At 40.2% G+C, this 27,565-nt stretch overlaps 1 protein-coding gene across 1 annotated transcript in view; it reads right to left on the reverse strand.

The window, feature by feature from the left end:
• Positions 1–27,565, reverse strand: part of BAIAP2L2 (BAR/IMD domain containing adaptor protein 2 like 2) — a 90,180-nt gene that overhangs the window by 41,666 nt on the left and 20,949 nt on the right. Inside the window, exons 3-5 of the mRNA XM_089674257.1 lie at positions 26,600–26,686; positions 14,345–14,406; positions 1,208–1,279 (exon numbers count right to left, since the gene is read on the reverse strand). Coding sequence (XP_089530383.1) covers positions 1,208–1,279; positions 14,345–14,406; positions 26,600–26,686 — 221 coding nt within the window. The remainder of the gene's footprint in view (positions 1–1,207; positions 1,280–14,344; positions 14,407–26,599; positions 26,687–27,565) is intronic.

Genomic DNA, 27,565 nt, shown 5'->3' on the forward strand with positions numbered 1-27,565 from the left:
GTATTTGTTTATGAATGTATAATACTATATCTATATTTTATTTTTTCTATCATGTATTATATTAATTTATATTTCTACATTCTACACACTGGGCCCAAACAGCAGCAGCTGCCCATACACCATTCAGTAATATACCGTATTTTTCGCTCCATAAGACGCACTTTTTTCCCCCAAAAAAAGGAGGGAAAATGTCAGTGCGTCTTATGGAGCGAATATAGAGCGGCCGGTCCGGTATTTTCACCGCCGCCGTGTCAGAATACCGGGCCGGCCGCTCAGCTCTGCAGTGGGACCTTACCTGTTCCTCTATCCAGCGGCGCGCTGTCTTCCCGGCTTCTGTAGTGTGCGTGACAGCCGGGTCCCAAGTGCGCATGCACAAGAAGCGGTGCGCTTTGTGAATGGTAAGGCGGTACCTGGGACACATGACAGATCCCAGAAGCCGCCGGACCAATCACAAAGCGCAGCGCTTCTCGCGCATGCGCACTGGGCATCGGGCTGTCCGCCGAGCGTCCACACTACAGAAGCCGGGTAGACAGCGCGCGGCTGGATCGAGGAACAGGTAAGATAAAAAAAAAACTCTGCGGAAGTAAGAGCGGGTACCTGTCAAATTCAGGTACCCGCTCCCCCCCCTCCCCAAAGATCAGCAGTCATCTGTACTGTCCACAGTCTCTGGTCATCCCTGTACTGTCCGCAGTCACTGGTCATCCCTGTACTGTCCGCAGTCACTGGTCATCCCTGTACTGTCCGCAGTCACTGGTCATCCCTGTACTGTCCGCAGTCACTGGTCATCCCTGTACTGTCCACAATCACTGGTCATCCCTGTACTGTCCAGAATCACTGGTCATCCCTGTACTGTCCACAATCACTGGTCATCTCCTCTACTATGTCTGCAGTCCATTAGTTCAGAATTTTTTTTTTTCTGTTTTCTGCCTCTAAAACCTAGGTGCGTCTTATGGAGCGAAAAATACGGTATATGTTGCCACGTGGGCAATTTTCACAATTTATGAGATTTAAGTGGGAACTACTTCCTTTAAGATTTTTCAGGTTAGAGTTTTTGCATTAATTGCTCATTCACACAGTATTAAACTTTTTTATTATGTTGTTTAAGACATAAGGCTGGTTATCTGCAAGATAAGAACGGAGAGATGGAAAAACAAAAATAAAAAGGTACAGTAAGTAAATGTACAAGATGCTGGTACAGGAAACTTACGTGAATAAACTGCATGTCCAACTTTGTGTTCTTATCTAACTGTTGCACAATTTCGCCATGTAATGTTTGGAACTAAAAAAAAAAAAAGAAACATCTTAATGTTTAATGCACTTATCTTAATTCTTAATGCACCTATAATTATCAGATACTTGTAAACTGTGTACTTTATGCATGTATTAGTGTATGAGCTGTATGTAAGCCATTACTGATATATCACTGCTGTGTTCCTTCTGAGCAGCAGGGACACACTATTGACAAATATGTCAAGGGCAGATAAGGCAGTCCTAGGCATTCAACATACCTAAAAGATGTTGGATACCAAAGTGAAGAACATACAGTATATACAGTTAGGTCCATATATATTTGGACACAGGCACAATTTTCATACTTTTGGCTCTGTATGCCACCAGAATAAATTAAAACTAAACAATCAAATGACTTTGAAGTGCAGACTTTCAGCTTTAATTCAAGGGGTTGAACATAAATATAAAGTACACGTTTTAGGAACTGCAACCATTTTTATACAGTCCCTCCATTTTCGGGCTCAAATGTAATTGGACAAAGGAATATAATCATAAATAAAATGTTCATTTTTAATATTTTGTTGAGAATCCTTTACTAGCAATGACTGCCTGAAGACCAAAGACTGGGTTTCCTCCTTTCTGATGCTTTGCCAGGCTCTAACTGCAGCTGTCTTCAGTTGTGCTTTGTTTGTGGGTCTTTCTGCCTTTAGTTTTTGCCTTCAGCAAGTGAAATGCATGCTCAGTTGGACTGAGATCAGGTGATTGACTCAACCATTGCAGAATATTCCACTTCTTTTCCTTCAAAAGCTCCTGGGTTGCTTTTGCAGTGTGTTTTGGATCATTGTCCAGCTGTACCGTGAAGTGTCGTCCAATCAACTTTGCTGCATTTGGCTGAATCTGGGTTGAAAGTATCTCTCTAAACACTGCAAATTTCATCCGGCTGCTTCTGTCATATCATTAATAAACACCAGTGACCCAGTGCCACTGGAAGCCATGCATGCCCATGCCATCACACTGCCTCCACCATTTTACAAATAACATTGTGTGCTTTGGATCATGAGCTGTTCCCAGCCTTCTCCACACTTTTTTCTTCCTGTCATTCCGATACAGATTAATTTTAGTTTCATCTGTCCAAAGAATGTTTTTCCAGAACTGGTCTGGCTTTTTTAGATTTTTTTTGGCAAAGTCTAATGTGGCTTTTCTATTCTTCAGGCTTATGAATGGTTTGCAACTTGTGGTGAACCCTCTGTATTTGCTCTTGCGAAGTCTTCTCTTGATTGTAGAATTTGACAATGATATGCCCACCTCCTGGAGAGTGACCTTCACTTGTCTGGGTGTTGTGAATAGGTTTTTCTTTACTGCAGAGAGGATCCTGCGATCATCCACCACTGTTGTCTTCCGTGGACGTCCATGCCTTTTTATGTTGCGGAGCTCACCAGTGCATTCTTCTTTCCTCAGAATGTACCAAACTGTTGATTCGGCCACTTCTAATGTTGCTGCTATCTCTCTGATGGATTTCTTTCATTTTTGAAGCCTTACAATGGCCTGTTTCACTTGCATGGACAGCTCCTTTGAACGCATAATGTAAGTTCACAGCAATAGATTCCAAATGAAAATAGCACACTTAGAATCAAATCCAGCCCTTTTACCTGCTTAATTGATGAAGAAATAACAAAGAATTAGCCTGCACCTGGCCAAGTAACAGCTTTTGATTCAATTGCCCAATTACTTTTGGTCCCTTGAAAAAGGGGGACTGGCTACTCTTAAAAGCTGTATATCCTAAACCCTTCTTCCAATTTGGATGTACATACCCTAAAATTAAACCCGAGAGTGTGAACTTTCAGCCCATATCCATTATATAACTATAACTAAAATTGTACCTGTGTCCAAATATATATGGGACTAACTGTATATTTTAATAAAAATATGTACTTACAAAATGTATAGACTACCATTGTTGACCTCCTTCTGGAAATGCTATTTAACCGGCTGTCTGCCTTTAATATTAAGTGACTGGCTGGAGACAGACATGCATATCAGGAAAGTCACAGTGAAATCAGAACTGCCAGTCTGTATACTTGATCTCGGCCAGAAAGTTATGAAGCCATTACAGCAGCATATCAGCTAGGGAACTAGCATTTACATAAAGAAAGGTCAGCAATTGACATATACAGTGGGGCAAAAAAGTATTTAGCAAGCCACCAATTGTGCAAGTTCTCCCACTTAAAAAGATGAGAGGGGCCTGTAACTGGCATCATAGGTAGACCTCAACTAGAGACAAAATGAGAAAAAAAATCCAGACAATCACATTGGCTGATTTGGAAAGAATTTATTTGCAAATTATGGTGGAAAATAAGTATTTGGTCACCTACAAACAAGCAAGATTTCTGGCTCTCACAGACCTGTACCTTCTTCTTTAAGAGGCTCCTCTGTCCTGCACTCATTACCTGTATCAATGGCACCTGTTTGAACTTGTTATCAGTATAAAAGACACCTGTCCACAACCTCAAACAGTCACACTCCAAACTCCACTATGGTGAAGACCAAAGAGCTGTCGAAGGACACCAGAAACAAAATTGTAGACCTGCACCAGGCTGGGAAGACTGAATCTGCAATAGGCAAGCAGCTTGGTGTGAACAAATCAACTGTGGGAGCAATAATTAGAAAATGGAAGACATACAAGACCACTGATAATCTCCCTCGATCTGGGGCTCCACGCAAGATCTCACCCCATGGGGTCAAAATGATCACAAGAACGGTGAGCAAAAATCCCAGGACCACACGGGGGGACCTAGTGAATGACCTGCAGAGAGCTGGGACCAACATAACAAAGGCTACCGTAACACACTACTCCGCCAGTGACTCAGATCTTGCAGTGCCAGACGTGTCTCCCAGCTTAAGCCGGTACATGTCCGGGCCTGTCTGAAGTTTGCTAGAGAGCATTTGGATGATCCAGAAGAGGATTGGGAGATTGTCATATGGTCAGATGAAACCAAAATAGAACTGTTTGGTAGAAACACAACTCGTCGTGTTTGAAAGAGAGAGAATGCTGAGTTGCATCCAAAGAACACCATACCTACTGTGAAGCATGGGGGTGGCAACATCATGCTTTGGGGCTGTTTCTCCGCAAAGTGACCAGGACGACTGATCCATGTACAGGACAGAATGAATGGGGCCATGTATCGTGAGATTTTGAGTGCAAACCTCCTTCCATCAGCAAGGGCATTGAAGATAAAACGTGGCTGGGTCTTCCAACATGACAATGATCCCAAACATACCGCCTGGGCAACGAAGGAGTGGCTTCGTAAGAAGCATTTCAAGGTCCTGGAGTGGCCTAGCCAGTCTCCAGATCTCAACCCCATAGAAAACCTTTGGAGGGAGTTGAAAGTCCGTGTTGCCCAGCGACAGCCCCAAAACATCACTGCTCTAGAGGAGATCTGTCATTGCCAACAAAGGATATATAACAAAGTATTGAGATGAACTTTTGATATTGACCAAATACTTATTTTCCACCATAATTTGCAAATAAATTCTTTCCAAATCAGCCAATGTGATTGTCTGGATTTTTTTTCTCATTTTGTCTCTCATAGTTGAGGTCTACCTATGATGCCAATTACAGGCCTCTCTCACTTTTAAGTGGGAGAACTTGCACAATTGGTGGCTGACTAAATACTTTTTTGCCCGACTGTATCTCTTAGTACAGATTTATTTAAGAAACAACGCCTAAAAAAAAATAGCCAGGTACCAGGCTACGACAGTATGGAGGAGACATTGCTCTTTATTTACCTCTATTCCCTTTTTTTTTTTCCAAGTCAAGCTAACCGATAGACTTCAACCCAGAGTGCCTGGAATCCTGGGAGGTGTAGTCCAAGACCTCAGCCATGTACTGTTCAACTGACTCTCTGAACTACAGGCCCCAATAGATATTGTGTGAGCAGGAGTAGTTGTTCTCCAGATTTCTCACTCTAGCCTTTTGAGTTGCAACTGCACCAGAACAGGACTGAAGGGGCCCCTTTCACTCCAAGAGCCTATCACCACCTCTGGGAGTCGATCAGAGGACCACTGGTCTGCTTTGTACTGTTAGCAATAGTTAAGCCACTAAGAAAAATTAGAGCACCCATTCCGCACCTCAATAGTAACTCTGTATCTTATTATCTTCAAGTTCCAACTGCATTATTACCAACTCTGAGCAGCGGTTGTATCGCATCATTACTATCTCTGGGCCACTTCTACACCATCATGCACTGAACTGTATTGCACCCTTTATCATCTTACTGCATGCAGGTTTAAAGGACTATCATAAGTGCACCAACGCTCATTTAAAGTGCCCCAACATTGGCTGGCAGAAGATCAACTTTAAAGACTGCCCCCATCATTCACCTTCAAGTTTCCCTCATTCCCCTTCACTGTTTATGTCACTCAATTCTGACAGTGCCTAAGCAGTAAGTTTAGGCCTAGCACAGCTGCCATTAGGGCACACTGGTAGTATAGCTCCCGCAATGTTAGTCATACACTGTAGCATTTTAGGTGGCACTTCTACTGCTGATCTGAGCTTTCCATGCCATTTATGCTTAGTCCTCATTGTTAGTATGCTGTTCTGTATGCTGAACTGTGGTACTACAGTTGCCAACTTGTTTGTACTTGTTTGGTTATCAACTTTACTGAGTAATGATACATTACAATTATATTGTAAAGCACTGCACGAACTGTTGGCGCTATAAAAATCCTGTATAATAATAATAATTATGTTTACCCTTGCCAACTGCTTTGGTGCCTGCTTTCAAGATAGTACTATTATTGGGTGATAGGAATTACTTGCCGTGTCTCACTGTGTTTACTTGCTTTTATGCTCATCTTGGTGTGTCAGAAGAGCTGATGCCCTTGAGGAGGTCGAGGACCAGCTCAACCAGCAGCTCCTTCCGGAGAAGCGCTACACTTATGACAGGTGATTCATGCTTAAAGGGACTCTGTCACTAACTTAAAAATTGCAGATATAAGTAGATAAATATCAAGTACAGTATTTGAAATGCTAACCTGCAGGGGATTTCTTTCCACAAACAATTTGTATTCACTTGCAAAATGCCTTTGAACTTGCTAGAAAAGTAGAGTACTCAGTGTTGGCCCAGCATATCCCCTTTCACCTCCCTATATATTGCTGCCGATGTAGAAGTAATGATAAACACTATAGTGTGTCATTTGGGTGACAGCTCTGAGTCTTCTGGGGCTGCTGACATGACATCCAGGATGGTGTCACCCAACAGCAGTCTCAAGGATTTGAAAGTCTACACTAGGGGTGCTTTTGCAGGTAAACATGCATAAACTATATTAAAAGTACGTATTTTATAGGAAGATTTTTGTTGAAATTAATGGTCCTGTGACAGGGTTTCTTTAAACTGTCTTTTCAAGGACTTATGATTATACTGACAAAAACAATGTTGCAAATTAGCATATTACAGAAGTCCGATTTTAGTATCACAATCTGTACTTGGCCAGTGGGCAAGAGCAGCAAGCTACCATGTGCTCTTCCTCCTCCTCTGTTTGAATATGTCTGCAAATACTCAAGCTGTACTGACTGTTTCATATGTAAACATATTTGAAGAGTCTAAAGCTGGCCATACACTAGCAGGTTTACATCTGAAAATTCTCATCAGTACGAATGTTGTTTTAAAGTACTTCAAAAGTGTTTGCTTTTAACCACTTGCTGACCAGTCATGTACCTGGTATGTCACTGGGCTTCAAGTGGTTGTACTGGGATGATAAAGTATAAAAGTGCAGCGCTAAAAATTGATAATAACGAATATGTACAAAGTTCTAATTTGATAAGCGTAATCTCAAAAAATTCATATTAATAATTGAATCAATAATTAAGTGCAAAATTGGTATACAATATGGGTAATAAAATAAATCAATATAGGTGATAAATAGTTTGTGACGATAATTCAATGGTGCCCATAAGTCTTCAATCAGTGCTTGTGCTCGTTTTGTACATGTGTACGTTTGCGTTTTTCTTTGTTTTCCAATATTTCCTCCCTTGTGGTTCTCGCCACCGTGTTAATGGTATCATTTAAGTTACGTTCATCGTAGCCTTTCTCTATGAATGATTCGTTTGTTTGAAGTTGGGTGGTAAACGGTTATCATGAGACAGCCAATCACAGCGGTGCACAAAAGGAGGGCTGTATCTCAGCTTGAAACCAAATAGATCCATTTGCTCCGCACTTTAAACAGTTAATGTCTATTTCCACATTTAAGCCATTGGGGTGTAATCGACAACAGCTAATGTTTATATCTCTAATGTCTATTTCCACATTTTTTCTTAGCTATCTGAATTTACATATACGCATATTATCCTTTTTTACATTTTTTTATCCTTTTTTAAATTTTTTACATTTTTATAATGGTTATTTTTACCTATTAATAATAATGCAATATTTGTTCTATAGTTCACCGTTTTATGGAATAAAATATATATTAATTATATATTTATACTTAAATTATGGTTATTTTTCGCACAAACTGATTTTTTATCGATTAATCATCTCCTAGGAACTAATATAAAATTTTTAGTCGATTTTCTTATTACGATTGATGTATTTTTATTTCACCATTTTACTTATTAATATGCAAATGTTGTTTTCATATGGATTTAGCGATGTATTGTGATATATACACATCTTCGCCATCTATTGTTATATATGTATTTCCTGCTGCTGGAGGCTTTAGTCTTTTTTTCCCATGACCTATTTTCCATCATTATAATAAGCATTATTCATACTCCTATTATCGAGACACATGGTGGACGGTCTAGATACAATATTTTGCTTAATATAACTTTCTTTTATTAACCATATGTTTATTATATTAATTTGGCATCAATCCATAACATCAGTTTATTATACTGAATTGACATTGATTCATAATAATTCTTATGGAACATCGCCTGTCCACATCTCAGTTTACTACCCACATTAAGCATTGATTCTCTGACTTTTAAATTTCAGCTGGAAGGTCCATGGGAAAATGGCGCCCGCTTTCATAGTGGGCGCATTCAGTCTTAGCCTCCAACAAAATGGCGCCTGCCTCATGCGCATGCGCCATCCTATATTTCAGCTGACGGCGCGCGACACGGCGGAATTGGCAGTCCCCTCTGAAGACGTGCTGGTGCACGAAACGCATAAGGAGGAGCCAATTACGCCCTGACGTCACGCCGTTGGAGCATCGTGGAGCTCCGCCGGCCATCTTTACTCGAGGACGGTTAGTCCTGATCTCTGTTTATCTTCTTGTATACGCATGCATCTATTTTAACCCCTTAATAAACTAATTTTATACATACTACACTATGGGCATTCTTTTATCTTGACTCCGTTTACCTTTGTGAGCTGCACCCACCTATCCCCTAAGGGGAACTCTGGACAAACCTGGATCATCATTTAAAGCCCCGGGACCTATCCATCCTGAGAGGAAGCCACTTCCACTACTGGCCCAGATGACTATCTTGATGACACCAGGATATATTATATAACGCGCATATACATTGCGTGTCCGGGGTGTGCGCATTTCTTCCATTGCAAAACGAGCACAAGCACCGATTGAGGACTTAGCACTTTATGGGCACCATTGAATTATCATTACGAACTATTTATCACCTATATTGATTTATTTTATTACCCATATTGTATACCAATTTTGCACGTAATTATTGATTCAATTATTATGCATTTTTTGGGATTACTCTTATCAAATTAGAACTTTGTACATATTCGTTATTATCAATTTTTAGCGCTGCACTTTTCTACTTTATGTCTTATCAAAGGTTTTATTTTGGTTACCTTCGTGCATAGCTGCCAACAGGTTTTAGTTTATTTTTATTATCTTGTAGTGCGCTCACATATACCGTATATTTATTTGTACTGGGATGATGCCCACAGCCAACAGTTGGCTCTCTTGTAATAGCAATTGAGCTGCTAGTTAGCCTGCTCTGATTGCTATTACAAGCAGCAGAAGGGGACATCACTCCCCTCCCGCTGCCTTCCGCAGTTTTAACGGAATCTCCCGATCAACCAGCTTGCACTTCCGCCAGCCGATCATAGAGCCCAACAAAGACCATATTTGCTTTATTGAGCTCTATGATATAGTAACCCAGAAGCAATGACCTTGCATCACACTCGGTTTACCTGGTGTGATTAAATGCTTTTAAGGGCAGAGGAGGGATTTGGGGTCTTATTGACCCCAGATCCCTCCATAAAGAGTACCTGTCACATGTGACAGCAATAAAATAAAGAATACAACACTAAAACCCCCCTGGGACTTTGAAGGCAGAACCATACATATAATTCGCCTAAAAGGCAAATTGCCAATTTTTATTTTAGAAATAAGACAGAACTTAAAGACCTCCTTGTCCTGTGAATAAAATATAATTGCTTTTCAAGATAATAACATATACATATAGAACAATGTCATACAGTAATATATATACCCCATCATACAGAGCTACACCAAAAGCTGCCTACAATGGTATGCCAAGGTCAGCTTGGGTTGAAACCCAGCATGTTTCGGAAGATGATTTCCCTCTTCAGGGGAGAACATGGGTATAGATATTTCTACAATATAATACATTACAATTAATAACAATTAAAAAAAGAGAGTAATATATCAAATATGAATGTGCATGTACAAAGGCAAAATATGTGTGTATGAAGTATTACATTAAAAGCATCAATGAGTTAAGTGGAGATGGTCCACAAGGGTCGGCCAGGGGGTACCCACAAACCAAACAGGAAACCACAAGGACCTCACAAAGGGTTACTAAATAGGCAGGTGCAGGGTCTATAGAGATTCAAAAAGTAGTAAATATGTATAAGGTTGAGTTTCAAAATGACCCTAATAAAAGCAAGTTAGCTAAAAAAAAAATCTCATCAATCACTTGGATGTAAGTGAAACATCATGGTCACACTAGTTTGATCCAGCAGAGAGACTGGGCTAGTATGGTGGGCAATATAAATATAGTATCCCCCAAGGGAGCATGCTCAAATGTGGCCAAGCAGCTCAAAGAGCTGGGCAAAGGTGCAAACCGGCCCCCAAACACCTCATGGCGGCCCTGCGCACTCATAGGGACGTCCCCCAGCACCACCCACCAGCAGAATGATGTCACACGTCATCACGCTGCTCCATTCATCTGCGGGATGAGGCACAAGAGGAGGCTGCTGCGTCCAAGCAAATGGACGCAAAGATGAACAAATGACGTGAGCCCCGCAAGGGGGTCCCACATAACGCGCTTGCGGCCAGCATAACGGGCTGCCCAAAGTGAAGTCCACCAACTCCCCCAGTGGAAGAACAACAAACCACAGCTCCATCTTTACATGACAGTTATACATATAAAATCACAATACAAATTCCAAGGTAATGCAAATACAAAAAGGAGAGAGGGGAAAGGGGAAAAGGAAAGGAAAAAAAAGGGAGGGAAAGAGGGAAAAAAACCCAATTATAAAACATATCACATATCTAGTTTACAGCCCCCTGATGTGAACCCCTGCAGGAATGGTTTGAAATTAAATGCTTTATTCAAACCAGGAGCTGAAGTGGTGTTGAGTTCATAGATCCACCTCAGCTCACGCTGCAGGAGGGTTTTGTTAAAATCACATTTTGTCTTTGTACATGCACATTCATATTTGATATATTACTGTCTTTTTTGAATTAATTGTGATATATTACATTGTGGAAATATCCATACCCATGCTCCCCCCTGAAGAAGTAAATCATCTTCTGAAACATGTTGGCATCTGTCTGAGGTTTCAACCCAAGCTGACCTTGGCATACTTTTTTTTAGGCAGTTTTTGGGTGTAGATCTGTATGCTGGGGTATATATATTACTGTATGACATTGTGCTATATGTGTATGTTATCATCTTGAAAAGCAATGATGCTATTTTATTCACGGGACATTTTTTACATCTTATTTCTAAAATAAAAATTGGAAATTTGCCTTTTAGACTAATTATATGTGTGGTTCTGCCTTCAAAGTCCCAAGGGGTTTTCATTGTTGTATTCTGTGCTTTGTATATTTGGAATGTCGGCAGCATTATGACCACTTTACTCGATTCTTCCCTATATAATTGTGACAGCAATAAAAGTGATTGCAAAAAAATTAGAGTGACAGTGTACAAAATAAATAATAAATAAATAAAAGTGGTAGCCTGTAAAGGCTTTTAAAGCATTGTCTGTGGATAGTAAAATTTACTTTGTTTGTCACCGACGCATGGGTGTATGAAATTTTACAGCATGACGAGTTTGGTATCTATTTACTCAGTGTAACATCATCTTTCATATTTTTCCAAAAAATCAGGTTATGTATTGTGTCTTTTTGAATTAAAATTAAAAAAAGTGTATTTTTTCCCAAAAAAAATGTGCTTATAAAACCCACTGCACAAATACCGTGTGACAAAGAATTGCAAAACCCACGAATTCATGCTTGAAATCCTCTGCTTTAAAAAAAAAAATGTGTATATATAATTATTATATATATTATATATGATGTTTGGGGGTTTTAAGAAACCCCCAAACATCATATAAAATATATATAAGATACATCATATAAAAGATACTGTTACCTGTAAACAAAAAGTGCCACAAAAGGCCTGGTCTGTAAGTGGTTTGATTTTGGAGTGAATGGACTTTCCCAAATTAAATCACATTCACTGTTGTACAAACAGTGCCTGTGATACATTGTTTTATTTGCGCTAACACCAATTTTTCAGGACAAGCTTTCAGGGTATGTCATGTTCTTCAAGGTCCAAATAGTACTGGTACACAAAGTTTTAGCAGAATGTTAAAAAATAGACAATCTTTGAGGTAGAAAAGAAACCACGTACAAATTTACACATCAATGGTAATGAACTCCTTCCTGCCAAAGCCTCCCAGCCCTTTAACCACTTCCAGTCCGGACACTTTTACCCCCTTCCTGTCCAGGCCAGTTTTCAGCTTTCAGTGCTATCACACTTTGAATGACAATTGCGCGGTCGTGCAACACTGTACCCATATTAATTTTTTCGCATTTTTTTGAGACAGATAAAGCTTTATTTTGGTGGTATTTATTCACCACTGGGATTTTTATTTTTTTTTGCTATGTAAATGTAAAAGTCCAAAAATTTTGAAAAAAAGTGTTTTTCTTATAAAATTTTGCAAATAAATAATATTTCATCATAAATCTTGGCCAAAATGTATTCCGTTATCTTTTTAGTAAAAAAACAAAACCCAAATTACCCAAAAACCCATTATAACCAAAAATTATAATTTTGAAAACTCTTTTTTACATTTTATTTTATTTTTTTATATTATCATTTATGGTTTTTTTTTAACATACTGTCACCCTAGCAGTACAGTGTCACCATGGTGACACTGTACTACTTGTAAGGGGTGATGAAGTTTTTTTTTTTTTTTTTTTTTTACACGGATTGCTTTTACACCCATAAAGGCTGTAAAAGAAATCAATTCTCCTTCTCTCTGGCATTCTTGCAGCCATTGAGAACTACTGTGTGAGCTGTGATTGGTCACAGCTTGTCACATGGTACAAGGCTGTTGTGAATAGCCTTGTACCATGTGACCTCTGTGATCATTCTTAGATTTCACACATAGTAAACAATGATGTCACAAGTGACATCTTGCATACTACTCTGCATGTGATCACTGATTGGCCAATCAGTGGTCACATGATCGGGACCTCGCAGAGAGGTTCCTTACGAGGATCGGTGTTCCACTGTGTCCAGAGGACACAGCGGGCACCGGATCGCGGTGCTGCGCACTCTCAGGGAGCTCGCACAAGCAGGGGGCGGGGAGGCTGTTTATAAACGGCCACCTGACCCTGCACTGCCACTTCTGTTGTATATAAATGGCCGGATGGGAAGTGGTTAAGAGCTTCTAGATGCCAGGATTCAAGCATTCCTGTCGTGTGACCGCTGTGATTGGCTGTCACATGATAACCGTTTACCACCCAACCTCAAACAAACTAATCAGCAGGGAACTTCATTCTGATTATTAATACACAAATAATGGAAGCAAACTCTGCAATAAAATGCTGCAACCAAATCAATCTAAAAGTGTCATACACTCAAAAGGGACCTTCAATATCACAGGATCATACAACTGCACCTCCAGTAATATTGTGTACCTCATCCAATGCAAAAATGTAGCAAAGGTTCTCATATCAGTGAAACAGGACAGAAGTTGCGAACAAGGAAGAATTTGCTCAGACACACCATCAAGGAACATAGAGAAGATGAGATCTGCATAGGAGCGGACTGACAACTCATGAGACCCCTGTGTCCTTGCCCAAACTCAAAAAAGCCTATGAAAAATGTACCAGGGGCATCTCATGGGGCTCCCTACTGACCCCGGGCCCTCGGGCAGTGCCCGAGTTTCCAAATGGTCAGTCCGCCCCTGGTTCTGCACATCTGTGGGACATCATTTCCCACATATCTCACACCCTATGGAAGACCTCAATGTCATAGTTCTCAAAAGGAATTTCAAATCTATTCATGAAAGAAAAGAAAAATATAAAATGATAGTTCTATTTGACACAAAAAATAATGGGCTGAATTTAGACCTGGGTTTTCTTACTCATTGTCCAATAGTTTTACGGTCCTCTCTGTGACTGTAATTCCCCTCATTCTATAGCTCTCTCTCCATCTTATCCCATGAACTATCCTTGTTTAATTACCATTGCTGTGTACATTTGTTTGTGCTTTTTATTCTCTCTCAGAGATTGTCTTTTTTTTTGTAATTTTGCTTAAACTTTGTGTAACAGTACTGCTTGAACCTTGAAGAAGGGGACATACCCCGAAAGTATGTCCTGAAAAATGTTAGTGCAAATAAAAAAAAAAAAGTATCACGGACAGTACTCAATTGTTTCTGTTACAAGTGCACTTATATGGGTACAATCACCATTCACCGTGAAATTTCTTAAAGAAAATTTTCCATTTTCTTTGCTGCAGTTTAAAATTAATGTTGATTTAACCCCACTAACAATTTAAAAATGAAACAAACATTCTTGTTAAAATAAGTTTGTTGAAAAAAAAAAATTAGAAACATTCTACAATTACTTTATACAATTAAAAAACTCTTACCACTACATTAAGTCCAGCACTTGCACTTTTGCAGCTTTCAGCCATCTGGATGAGCACCTGTCCTGAAGAGTTAAAAGAACAGCCATTACATGACGTATTTGCCAACAAGAGATGGTATCATGTGCGTATATATATAATTTATATATATATCTATCTACAGTACATACTGTAATCATCTCATTAGGAGCATGCCCCGACATTGCCAGGCATGCATACAAGCACATGGGGGCCATACAAACTACTGAACACCCTTTTGAGTTGCTGCAATGAAATTTCAGCAAAATGGACTAGCCTGCTGCATAATTTTTCCACTTTGATTTTCGGGTGTCTTTGAATTCAGTCCTCTGTAGGTTGATAACTTTCATTTCCATTAAACGATGGGGCATCCTTACGTTCCTAATACATTACCCAGTCCATATCTGTATAGATATCCAGCATGATATTTTTCCCCATTGAGATCTGATGTGGTTGCAAAGTGTTCCTTTAATTTTTTTGAGTAGTGTACTTATATACTTACAACTGGGGGAATCAATGATGGAGAAGGATCTGGGAGTTCTGGTAGATCATAAGCTTAATAATGGCATGCAATTTCAAGCTGTGGTTTCTAAAGCGAGCAAAATCCTTTCTTGTATTAAAAGAGGTATAGACTCCAGAGAGAGAGATATAATTTTACCCCTGTAAATGAATCATTAGTAAAACCTCATCTGGAATATGCAGTTCTGTTTTGGGCACCAGTTCACAAAAAGAACAGTGGGGAACTGGAGAAAGTACAGAGAAGGGCAACCAAACTGAAAAGAGGCATGGAGGAGCTCAGCTATGAGGAAAGATTAGAGCACAGGTGTCAAACTGGCTGCCCTCCAGCTGTTGCCAAAACTACAAGTCCCATGAGGCATTGCAAGATTGACAGTTACAAGCATGACTCCCAAAGGTAGAGGCATGATGGGACTTGTAGTTTCGCAACAGCTGGAGGGCCACCAGTTTGACACCCCTGGTTTAGAGAAACTGAATTTATTCTCTCTTGAGAAGAGGAGATTAAGGGGGTTATGATTAACATGTATAAGTGCATCAGTGGTTCATGTAGTGAACTCAGTGTAGAGTTATCCACCCTTAGGTCATCACAGAAGACAAGGGGGCACTCTTTAAGTCTGGAGAAAAAGAGATTTAATCTCCAAATATGGAAAGGTTTCTTCACAGTAAGATCTGTGAAAATGTGGAATAGACTCCCTCAAGAGTTGGTTCTGGCCAGCTCAGTGGATTGCTTTAGAAAAGGCCTGGATTCTTTCCTAGATATAAAAAATATAACTCGATACTAACATTTATAGGTAAAGTTGATCCAGGGAATATCTGATTGCCTCTCGGGGGATCAGGAAGGATTTTTTTCTCCTGCAGGAGCAAATTGGATCATGCTTTGCTCATTTTTTTTGCCTTCCTCTGGATCAACTGTGGGTATAGGATTATAACTTTTTTTTAATGGTTGAACTAGAAAGACTTTTGTCTTTGTTTCAGCCAGAATAACTATGTAACATGCTCTGTGCATGGTTTTGCACAGAGCAGCCCTGCTTGTCCTCTTTTGGGGTGCCGGAGCTCTTGGTTCCTCCCTCCTGTCGAGTGCCCCCAGAGCAAGCAGCTTGCTATGGAGGCACCCAAGCAGGCTCACTCCTGAGCCGCTGATCTGGATGTCCATTCACACACAGAGTGTGGCTCGGCCAATGAGGAGGGAGAGTCCTCAGAGAGCTGAGGCTCTCATGCACATGGCTGGATTGCGATGAGGCTCAGGTAAGTATTACAGGGGCTGGGGGGGCTGCTCAGACAGAAGGTAAAAAACATTGAGCTTTCACAACCACTTGCACTCAGCTAATACCAGGTTACAGCAAACAGTTTTATTCTTTTTGGGATACAAATTTTACATAAATAAAAGATGATCATTTTAAGCACACCTGTCAGTGTTAAATGGTCTGTCTCATCTCTGTAACTGCAAGAGAGCTTTTCTGTTGAAAAACAACAGACTTACTGGATGGATCACCAGATGGAAATAGAAGAAAGCAAACCTAAAAAGAAAACAAATACAGCCACTGCATCTAAAAATTGGTAAACTACAATATAATACACATTTTGTGTTTAATACTGACTACACCTCTGTGAGATCTATGTTTGGAGCTGACCCCTACGATTGGTAAAGGTTTGCAAAAGTGGAACTCACTCTGCTAATCCCTGCTGACAAGTAATTTTTCTTGTTTTAAACTGTGTGTACGTTGTAAGTAAATCAATATAATCCATGACGGACAATGCTATAACTGCATCACATCCCTAATAACAAGAAGAGAAGACCAATAGAAATGGGATTTTTAAGGTGCATAAAACTCAAAAATATAACATACATTTTTTCTTAGAACACATTCAGTTTATTAAAATCAGGTACATTCATTTCATAATCACATGTAATTTAATTGGTCTAGACTTTCTAATAAACTATTTATTTTATATTTTTGAGTCTTACGCACCTTAAAAATCCCATCTCTATTGGTGTTCTCTCTGTGTGTACATAACATCTGTGGAACATTTGTGCCAGCAGTAGACCACTCACCCAAGTCTATGCATTGACAGGTTAAAAAGTCTTCCTGCCAGTGGTCCACACCAGGGACGTGCAAAGTTGAGAGAGCTGGAATGTGAATTTCTGCCCAGGAGAGTATCAAGTTTGTTTCTCTTAGAGCAGCTTGACTAAAGGTGCCCCCCTGATGGTTTATGTAGGCCACTGTTATGGCACTGTCTGACTGCACCCTTACTGAGTGACCATTGAGAAAGGTGGTCCAGTGATGAAGAATTAACTTGATTGCTCTCCATTTCAGAATGTTGATGGGGAGTATCAACTCTCCTGAAGACTAGGTCCCATGGACAGTTAGGGAGCTGCAAACTTCTCCCACCCTGTAAGGCTGGCATCCATTGTCACCGCTTTCCAGGGCATTGGAAAGGAATATTTTTTTCTCACTCCAGGGCAGAGTTAGAGATCCACCATATCAGGAATATTTCTGTCTGGCTGAATAGACACATAGGACAATCCAGAGTGGCATGAAACCAGGAAATGGAAACTGCTTCGTAGTGAGGCTACTGCTGGGCTTAGAAATCTCATGCAGAAGCAAACTGAGGGGTTGCTTTCAGATCTGAGGTTCCATGTGTAGGACCTCAAGGAAGCAATCTTTTCTGGAGGAAGGAAAATTCTGGCTTGGACGGTGTCCAAGATGAGCCCCATGTATTCCAGACACTGCAAGGGCAGACTTTGGAAAGATAATTTACCAGCTAAAGGTTTAAAGGAACTGAATTGTCCTTTGAATGTTGGCAAACAAATTTGTGGCTGAGGAGTTTTTCAGTAGAAGGTCATCCCAAGTACACTGTGAAATGAATACCCTGTGCCCGCAAAAGAGTAAGAGGTGGGGCAAACACTTTTGTGAACACTCAGGATGTAAAATATTTTGATCTGAGGGGAAGATGGCGATGTATAGATAGGCATCTTGCAGATATATTGATGCCAGATTCTTGCTGATTCCATATGCAATTTTGATACTTAAAGAAATCTGTTTAGAGATTTTAAGTCCAAATGCCTCCATTTGGTTTTAGGACTGTGAAAAGGTTTGAAAAATACCTCAGAACCTTTCCTCTGGAGGGACTGGTACAACCACTCCTTGTTACTAAAGTTGGTACAAGGCAGCCAGTAAATTTGTTTGATTTTGAACTGATGATGGCAGGTAGGAAACGAGGAGTGGAGTGGAGTGGAGTGGAGAGACAGAAATTCCATTTGTACCCCTCTAAAAAGACAAATTGGATCTAGAGATCCAGGATGTCTCAGATCCAGACTGGAGCAAATGCCAATAGATGTCCTGTCACTCTGAGGGGTGGGGGCACCCCTTCATTGTGAGGATGGCTTCCACATAGACTTGATTGAGTTGCAAGAAAGTGCTAAGCATTGAATTGGAGGTTGACACTTGGGGAGAGTGCAAAGGTCCCTTTCGATGAGTAGAGGTAGTGACCATGAGAGACTAAGGCTTCTTCTTGTGGGGTAAAAGTAACTTTTCCCAGTGACTTTCTTGATAAATTTATCAAAGGATTCCCCAAATGAACGTTCACTGTTAAAGGCATGCATATAAGGTGCCTCTTACAAGAAGGTTCAGCAGAATAAGTATCAATCAGTTTGTCAACAGTGGAGTGTATTTGTCGAGAAGCCATAGCTTGCTGCTCATAAAATGCAGGGGTTGCAAAATCCTCTGCAGCTTCTACAACAATCTCTGCATCCCCTTCGCTTTCCTTCATTTTATCCTAAAACAGGTTTGGAGGTTCCATCTTTGATTCATGAACAGATTCAGGGGGGAGTGAGGAGGTTCTAGGTATGCCTAAAGTTTTCCGAAGAATTCATACATAATGGCAGAAAAATCTGCTTTTGTCAGACCACATTATGGATGCCTGGAAGGGAGCTAGAATCAAAGGAAGGGAGTAGCGCCATAATAGGACATTAATCTAAGACAAGAGAACAGCTATCACCCTAAGCAGTGTTCTGAGTTCCCTGTAGGCCATGAGTAGTGTGCATGCCTTTTTGTCTCTGTTCCCTAGTGCCTGAGATCCACCATTGCTTAAGTGAGGGAATCCCTGATGATTTACTCACTGAATGGCTGTAGAATGAATGGAGCTTTACGTGTCGGGAATGCAAGAGCCACTATGAACCAAACTTTGGCATTACAGGCCAGCCCCACACAGTGGGGCAGGTACAGTCCCCAAAGTACAGCACTGAGGGTTGCCAGTCAAGAAACTGCTAGATACACTAAGGCAATAAGCAGCCAGACCTGTAAGCACTATATAAATCTTGTTTATTAATAATATCCAAAACACAGATTGGGAGCAAATATTTCCAACAAATACGACACAAAGCACATAACAGAATTTTCTTCTTCGGGCAATAAGTATAAAAGACAAAAAAAAAAACCCTACATGGTTCAATTTTATTAATAAAAAGCCAAACACAATAACAAAAAGAGAATTTAAAAATTATAAACACTTACAAAGTATTACTCTATTGCAAAAAATACAATCAAAACTGCAAAAAGGAGATCATGGTTACATAATTACATGGTTAGTCTGGCTGAAAAAAAAGACAAAAGTCCATCCAGTTCAACCATTAAAAAAAAAAAAATTATATTCCTACAGCCATCACGCTGACAAAAATATGAGTATGAGCAAGATATTGCTAAAAAGAGTAAGGCAAATCTTCAAACCTTCTTTTAAGTAGAGCTATAAGCAGAACTTTTTGTCCATTTTGGATAGAGCAAGAAAGGTTTATAACCTCTGTCAGATTTTTTTTTGCCATCTATGTCCCATTTCAGAGATTTCCCTTCACTTCCTGTCCCATCACCAAGCAGGAAGTGAGAGAAAATTCTTGCAAACTAAAGGAATTCCTTGGGGACCCCCAGGTCACCAGAACTCGTGTCCCCATTGGAAGATTTCCCCTCTATTACTTTTCTGGGGACAACCCAAAATGTGGGATTTTCTTTACGTTTGCCTTTAATGATAATGGTAAACAGGACCAATAGAAATGACGAATCTCCTTAACGGGGGCACAGACAGCCATCAGTATTTACAGACATTCTAAACCCTCTCCACTCTATCCAAAACTAAAATATGTTTTGCCTTTAGTTAAACTTTAAATCTATTAATATCAAAAATAATAGGTCTGATGGTTCGAATCTCGGCCAGTTCCTGTGTCCCTGCTGAATCGGCCGAGATTCGAACCACCTATGGCCAGCTTTAGAGAGTTATGTTTAACAATTAATGATCTGTATGGTCTAATATTGTAACTTGTATAACCCAAAGTTACTTTTTGTGATCATTTATTTTAAACAAATGTATTAATGATGTAGAGTTTGGTATTAAAATTCCATTTCTATGTTTCCTAAGGAAAGAAAGCTGTCATAAAGTACAGTCAATTCAAAAGATCTCTAACATGCAAGCTTACATGGGTGAACTGACTGGGTAGGTTTATGAGAACTGAGGTTTAACACAGGACTCCAGTTTTCATAAAAAGACACCTTCCCCCTGTTCGTCCCCTGCTCCCCGCAATCACCACCAAATCCTGTTTTTAAAGGATTTGCCTATTCATGTGATGCCTTTTCCCTCTTTTCTAGAGTTACTAGTAGGCATTCTACATTACTGCAGACTGTGGCACTGACATTATGATAATTCATAATGATATATATAATGATAATAAGGCTTGGGATTATTCAGCAAGCAGGTATCTGGCTAAAACACTGAAGCAAGGTAACATTTCCTCCCAGCAGCCAGCATAAGGTGAATACTAATTGCTGAAAGCTGCTGACTGCTGGGAGACACCTGCTGGTGGACACCAAAATTACAACCTTCTGGTCAGGGAACCGTCTGAATTTCGATACATGTATGGGCACTGTGGTCGTACAGAAGTCGATCTACTGAGCAAAATCTGTGCATCCACCCTGCTGGAAAATTTCCGCTTGATCAGTGTATTCTGACAGCAAATGTGGGAATGGGGGAATTGTGTCTGTTTCTTTTCGTTCAACTCACTGGTTGAACAAAAACTTGGCAACTAGTCCAGTTTGTTATATTTTTCTTGGCTTTGGTAACCAGTAGTTGACATATACTGTAGCCCTTTAAAAAGGTGTATCTATGTAATAAGCCATAAAAAACATTTACAGAACAGAAAGCTAGAAGAAACCTGAATTAATTTTAATTAATATCACACAGTATCTTGTACAATAAAAACAGTAGTATGATTAGATATCACATCATGAATATATTTTCTAAAGATGAATCACAGTTTGAAAGAAAGCTATGTAGTAGAATAAAGCCCATGCAAGATATCCTTTAATATGCAAGGCTACCTTTTGGGATCATTCATTTTTAACCAATGTGCGTATAAATGATATAGCGTTTTAGATTAATATCATTTCCAAAGGAAAGAAAGCTATATCATAAAATAAAGTCCATGCCAGATATCTCTAACATGCAAGCTCACATGGAAAAACTGACTGGGTAGGTTTATGTAAACTGAGGTTTTAATGCAGAACTTCAATAAAAAGACATCTCCACTGTTTTTCCCTTGCTGTTTGCAATCACCGCCAAACCCTGTTTTTAAAGGACTTTCTTATTCACGATATGTCTTTTTGCTGTTTTCTAGAATCAGTAGTAGGCAATCTGCAATACTGTAGATAGTGGCACTGACATCATAACATAAGTGCCACTCTGCAATATTGAGCCGTGAAACCAGGTCATTGTGGTGATGTATTCCCATGGGAAGTGTCCATGAAGACTTGGGCACACAGTAAATTGTTATAGCAAATTAATTTTAATTAATATCACACAGCATCTTATACAATAAAAACCACAGCAGTATCAGTAGATATCACATCATGGACTTCTATAGACAAATCACAATTTGAGAGGGAAAGGATTTAAGCTGGCCATACACTTTGAAAATTTCATCCAGTTCCTGAATCGGCTGAAATCCACTACTTGGGTGGGATACTGACATCCTGCGGTTCAACATCCTTCGAAGGAGCCAGGCAGAAAATTGTTAACCTGAACAGCAGCCATGTCCAATCAGATGCAGATGCTGTTGAGGTATTTTGAGAGCTGTGGGTGCCAGCTGTCAAAATACAATAGTGTCAGTGGGTGGTTCATCTTTATAGCATGGAGGTGGAATCTGTTAATTTTTTTTTCCTGTGCGGCCCACAGGTTAAGTGAAAAAAGTCAAACTGTGTATGACAAGCCTTAGAGAGATTAAATAGTTAGTCTTAATCAGCTGCTATACGTGCCTGCATTCGTAGTGGTAACTCTGGTAATTGGGGTAGGAAGTAATATAAAGAAAGAAAAGCCATTTTCCACCATTGCTGCCAGAACCTTGGCCTTATAGTACATCATTTTCTTTTGCAATCTTAGTTAATGTCCAATCGTTTTCAGTGTCTGATGACGAATTTCCCCATGAATAGTTTTAATTTACTATCGCTGTTCTCTAGCTGGTCTAAAACCGATTTTGACCTAAAGGGACGCTTTTTGGACGCCATGAACGTTTCTCAGTTTCCAGGCAGAAAGAACAGTAAAAATGTAGGCAGGGCACAGGACAAAGCACTAGGGACAAAATGTATGTGAAATGGTTTGATACAGTAATGTTTTACTATGTTATTTTAGGGAATTTAGTGAATGTCACTTTTTGTCATTTTCAAATTTCCCGCCGTTCCATCCCCCGTACGTCCTGACATCGCAGGGAACGGAACCCAGAAGACAGATGCTGGCATCCGCCGGAGGACATTACAGGGGACACTGCAGGAGGGACATCGCAGGAGCGCAGGACAAGGTAAGAGAAAAACAGATCCCGGAGCAGCACCGCATGGTAAGCCCGAGTGTAGCTCGGGGTTGCCGCTTGTGGTACTGAAACTTTACCCCGAGCTACACTCGAGAATACCGCCAGGGAGGCTACGGAAGATAACATATGACTTCATGTGTGTGTGCACGTGTGACGTCAGAATGATGTTTTGTCATGCTTTTTGAAAATGTGGGACAGTCAATGAGAATGTAAACCAATTTTGTCTATGAGGGTCCCCCAGAACCTAAAGTGCCCAGGGCCCCCCAAGGTCTAAATCTAACCCTGCCTGCAACCCTATGAAAAACCTTCTTCTACCCTTAGTGAGTCACAGAACAGAGTTGATCAATTGATCATTTACTGAGAGACTGCTCAGGCTGCCATTATACTGTGAAAACAATGTTCAGACTGCTTACAAAGACTGCCAGATAACAGATAGACTGCACAGGTAACCTTGTAATTGTAAATTACACAATTGGTACTTCCAGGTATGGTTGAGCATGGAACCCCTTCCTCCTCAGGTTTCATATTTTGTGTACTGGGGAATAAAACAAGGAATCTGACTGGCTGCTATGGTACTAATGCTTCACTTTTATCAAAAATTTAAAAGGCAGTTCCTACCATAAGATGGTATTTTTACTAAACTGGAATATAAAATGCTTATTTTTTTCCTTTGAACATTCATTGTTAGAACATTTTAACTCTAAGTTGAATAATGTTCAAAACATAATATATTTCCGGGAATGCATCTCTAAAACCTGGGACTATCTCTGGAAATCAGGGATAATCTGTAACTGTACAAATGAATGACGTTAAGATCAGCTGCTCTTCACTTCATTTAGATAAGATTTACTCATATGTGCTAAATTAGTTCAAAGTACAACCCTCCCCAAGATAATGTACATGAATTCTATGTCATACTTCTTGGACCATAGTCTGCAGGCTGTCACACCCACCGCCATTTACAAATATGACATTGCCATAGCAACATGACACTACTTTACAACAGAAATCACACTGATTTATTGACCTTCCTGCGAAGACCAAAAAGGAAAGACTAATAAATAATAACATAATAATATTTTAGAATGAAACAAATTATATGATAAAAATTAATAAAATGCCAGATTAATGTATATTTCTGGATCAGCAGTTGTCCAACTTAAAAGGGACCACATTAGTATTCACAAGTCGAGCGGAGGGCCCCATCTACATCAACATTTATTTTTTAATTGTAAGTTCAGAAATTTCAGGTGATAGCCATACATAATAAACCCAGGTAAAGACAAGCTAAAGTCTGCAGTGAATTAAAGGCTAAGTTCATTTTTATGAAAAAAAAATAATAGATTAATATTTTTACAAGAAAAAAGATGGATCACGCATGTAATGTCATGCTTCTGTAGACACATTCTCCAGCTTTCCAGCTTTTTGTCTGTGCCTGTATGTTTGATAAATGTAAGGTTATGCACGTGGGGGCTTAGAATATGCGTGCATCATACATACTAGGGGGTACAACTGGGGGAATCAATGGTGGAGAAGGATCTGGGAGTTCACAAGCTTAATAATGGCATGAAATGCCAAGCTGCGGTTTGTAAAGTGAGCAAAATCCTCTCTTGTATTAAAAGAGGTATAGACTCCAGAGAGAGAGACATATCATATTACCCCTGTACAAATCATTAGTAACACCTCATCTGGAATATGCAGTTCAATTTTGGGCACCAATTCACAAAAAGAACATTGGGGAACTGGATAAAGTACAGAGAAGGGCAACCAAGCTGATAAGAGGCATGAAGGAGCTCAGCTATGAGGAAAGATTAGAGGAACTGAATTTATTCTCTCTTGAGAAAAGGAGATTAAGGGGCAATATGATCAACATGTATAAATACATCAGTGGTTCATATAGTGAACTCTGTGTAGAGCTATTCACCCTGAGGTCATCACAGAGGACAAGGGGGCACTCTTTACGTCTGGAGGAAAAGAAATTTAATCTCCAAACACGGAAAGGTTTCTTCACAGTAAGAGCTGTGAAAATTATGTGGAATAGACTCCCTCAAGAGTTGGTTCTGGCCAGCTCAGTGGATTGCTTTAAAAAAGGACTGAATTCTTCCTTGGATACACAGAATATAACTGAATACTAACATTTATAGATAAAGTTGATACAGGGAATATCTGATTGCCTCTCGGGGGTCAGATAGGAATTTTTTCCCCTGCAGGAGCAAATTGGATCATGCTTTGCTGAGTTTTTTTCCCTTCCTCTGGATCAGCTGTAACTATGTGGGCTTTCAGTTAGAAAGCTGGAGGAAGTGTCAGTGAACTATGAGTGTGCTGATCAGATCCCTGTGTATGAATGATGCGGCTAGGCTGTGTGATTTTAAATGTGACAGTGGCTGCAGGGGAAAGGAACTCCTGCTTGCTGTCATGGGGGAAAATCTCAAGTGGTGAGGGGGGATGGAAATGCTAGAACATGTTACTTGTTACATCCTAAATATGGGTGTAATATGTAACATGTTCTAAAGATGAACTAATCCTTTAAACAAGTTTAGTTTTTACTGGTGGCTACATTTTAAAAAAATTTCCATATAAGAAAGTGTACTTCCACCACTGTGATGTGAGCTTGTGCATGATAGATTAACATGATAGCTAACTATCATAGTAGCTTTGCTTGATAATTATACTATAGGTCAGGGGTACCGAATTAAAATTCACAGAGGTTCAATCAGCAAAATTGTATTTCACAATCCCATTCTTACATCAGTTTCCTCAGCTCCCCTGCATATCACAATTCCCCCCTTCACATCAATTTCCCCTTGACAATAGTTTTCTGAACCCCCCTTCATAGCACCTGCCCACAGCGATGTCCTCTGCCCCCCCCTTCACATCTCAACCCCCCACAGCTTTGCCCCCCCTTCACATTACACAGCCCCTTGCACCTCTGGCACTCCTTCACATCACAGCTCTGTGCAACTCTGGCACCCCTTCACATTACACAACCCCCTGAAGCTCTGGCAGTCCTTCGTATCACAGTCCCATGCACCTGTGGCACCCCTTCACACTACACAGCCCCCTGAAGCTCTGGCACCCATTTCATTACACAGCCCCCTGCACCTCTGGCACTCCTTCACATCACAGCCCCCTGCCCCTACATTGTTAGTTTGGCTGAAAAAAGACAAAAGTCCATCCAGTTCAACCGTTTACATTACACAGCCCCTGCACCTCTGACCGCCTTCACATTACACAACCCCTTTTACCTCTGACCCCCCTTACATTACACAGCCCCTGCACCTCTGACCCCCCTTTACATTACACAGCCCCTGCACCTCTGGACCCCTTTACATTACACAGCCCCTTGCAGCTATTCCCCCTCCTTCACATTACACAGCCTCTGCAGCTTTGCCCCTTCTTACCTTACTCGGACACGCAGAGTGGGAGACACAGCACTGAATAGTGGGCGGGAGCTTCTGGAGTTAATTTAAAAAGCTGGTGATTGGTTGCTCGGACCACCTAGCAACCAATCACCTACTGATTAACTTGGAAAGTTACCAACGGTAGCTCCAGCTACTGCCCTCTTTTCAGCACAGCTGTGTCTCCTGCTGCATGTACAGAAGTGTTTTGCCTCCTGCTCTCCGCTTTGCTGTGTTAGTGACAGCAATGGAGGTAAGGAGAAAGAATGGGTGCCTAAATAGCGGGACCGCGGCGGTCAGGTTAGGACAGTAACTGGGTCTGCATTTTTACTGTGGTCCACCATTTAGTGATGCCTGCTATAGGTAATGTTTGACAATGATAAAAAAAAAGGATGAAGGGGATAAATGTTGCCTTTACCTATGAAATATTTACATATGCCCTACTGAGAGTACACATTGGTCCCAACTGCTTCCTGTACTTACCCAGTCCATGGCATGTGGAGTTCTGTAGCGCCTGTTCACCTATCTTCTTAATGGAATTATAGTAATTCTCAGCAACTTCAGACAGAGCTGGGAAGAGAACAGCAGTTAGTTCACATCTAGCATGTACATTCAACTCTAGCAATAACACTGGAGTTTTTCGAACTACAAAAAATATTGTTGTTGCAGTATGAACATTAAGTATTTACATATTCTTAACAAAAAGTAAATTAGCTTTAGACAAGGCATAAAGGACTTTTGTAGCTGAAGGTACTGTGGAGCAATTAAAGCAGTATTAAACCCAAAAGCAAACATTTATTATATGACAGCTTACCAATTCTTAAATGTGATGGCTGCATTTGTTTTCTTTTTTAGTCTTTCTTTCTTCTATCACCTTGTGGTCCAGCTAGTAAGCCTGTTGTTTTTCAACAGAACAAGCTCTCCAGCACAATGTATTAGTTATAGATAAGACAAACCATTTAACACTAGCAGGGGTGTTTACAATTATCATGTTTTATTTATTTATGTTACACATTTAACCAAAAGAAAAAACTGTTTGCTATCATTTCTTATAATTCCTTATATATTAGCTGAAGTTCTGCTTCAATTTGTTAGTGTATGTAATTCTGCTAGTACATCTAACATTCCCCTCTCCCCAGACTGACATTGCCGCTGCCTAAATGTGCCCTCTGTGCTCATTCATCAAAGTGAGGGCACTTCTATGTAGGAGATGTGTTACTGGCCAGATCACCAGGCAAAAATGAAGGAAGAATCTAATGATTGGTAAGCTGCAACATATTACACTTTTTGGTCTTGGGTTCAATGTTGCTTTAATTCTTGAAATTTACAGCAGGCTGAACACATAGTACCTACATTGCTTCAGAACTGAGAAGAAGAGGACCCTCCTGTGACAACACTGGACCAGTTAAAAGACTTTCAAAAGGTATATATATGGTTAAGGCAGGGGGG

This window comes from Staurois parvus, unplaced genomic scaffold (assembly GCF_062004578.1).
Source record: "Staurois parvus isolate SC_StPar_1 unplaced genomic scaffold, SC_StPar_1.0 ptg000149l, whole genome shotgun sequence".
Taxonomy (NCBI): Eukaryota; Metazoa; Chordata; class Amphibia; order Anura; family Ranidae; genus Staurois; species Staurois parvus.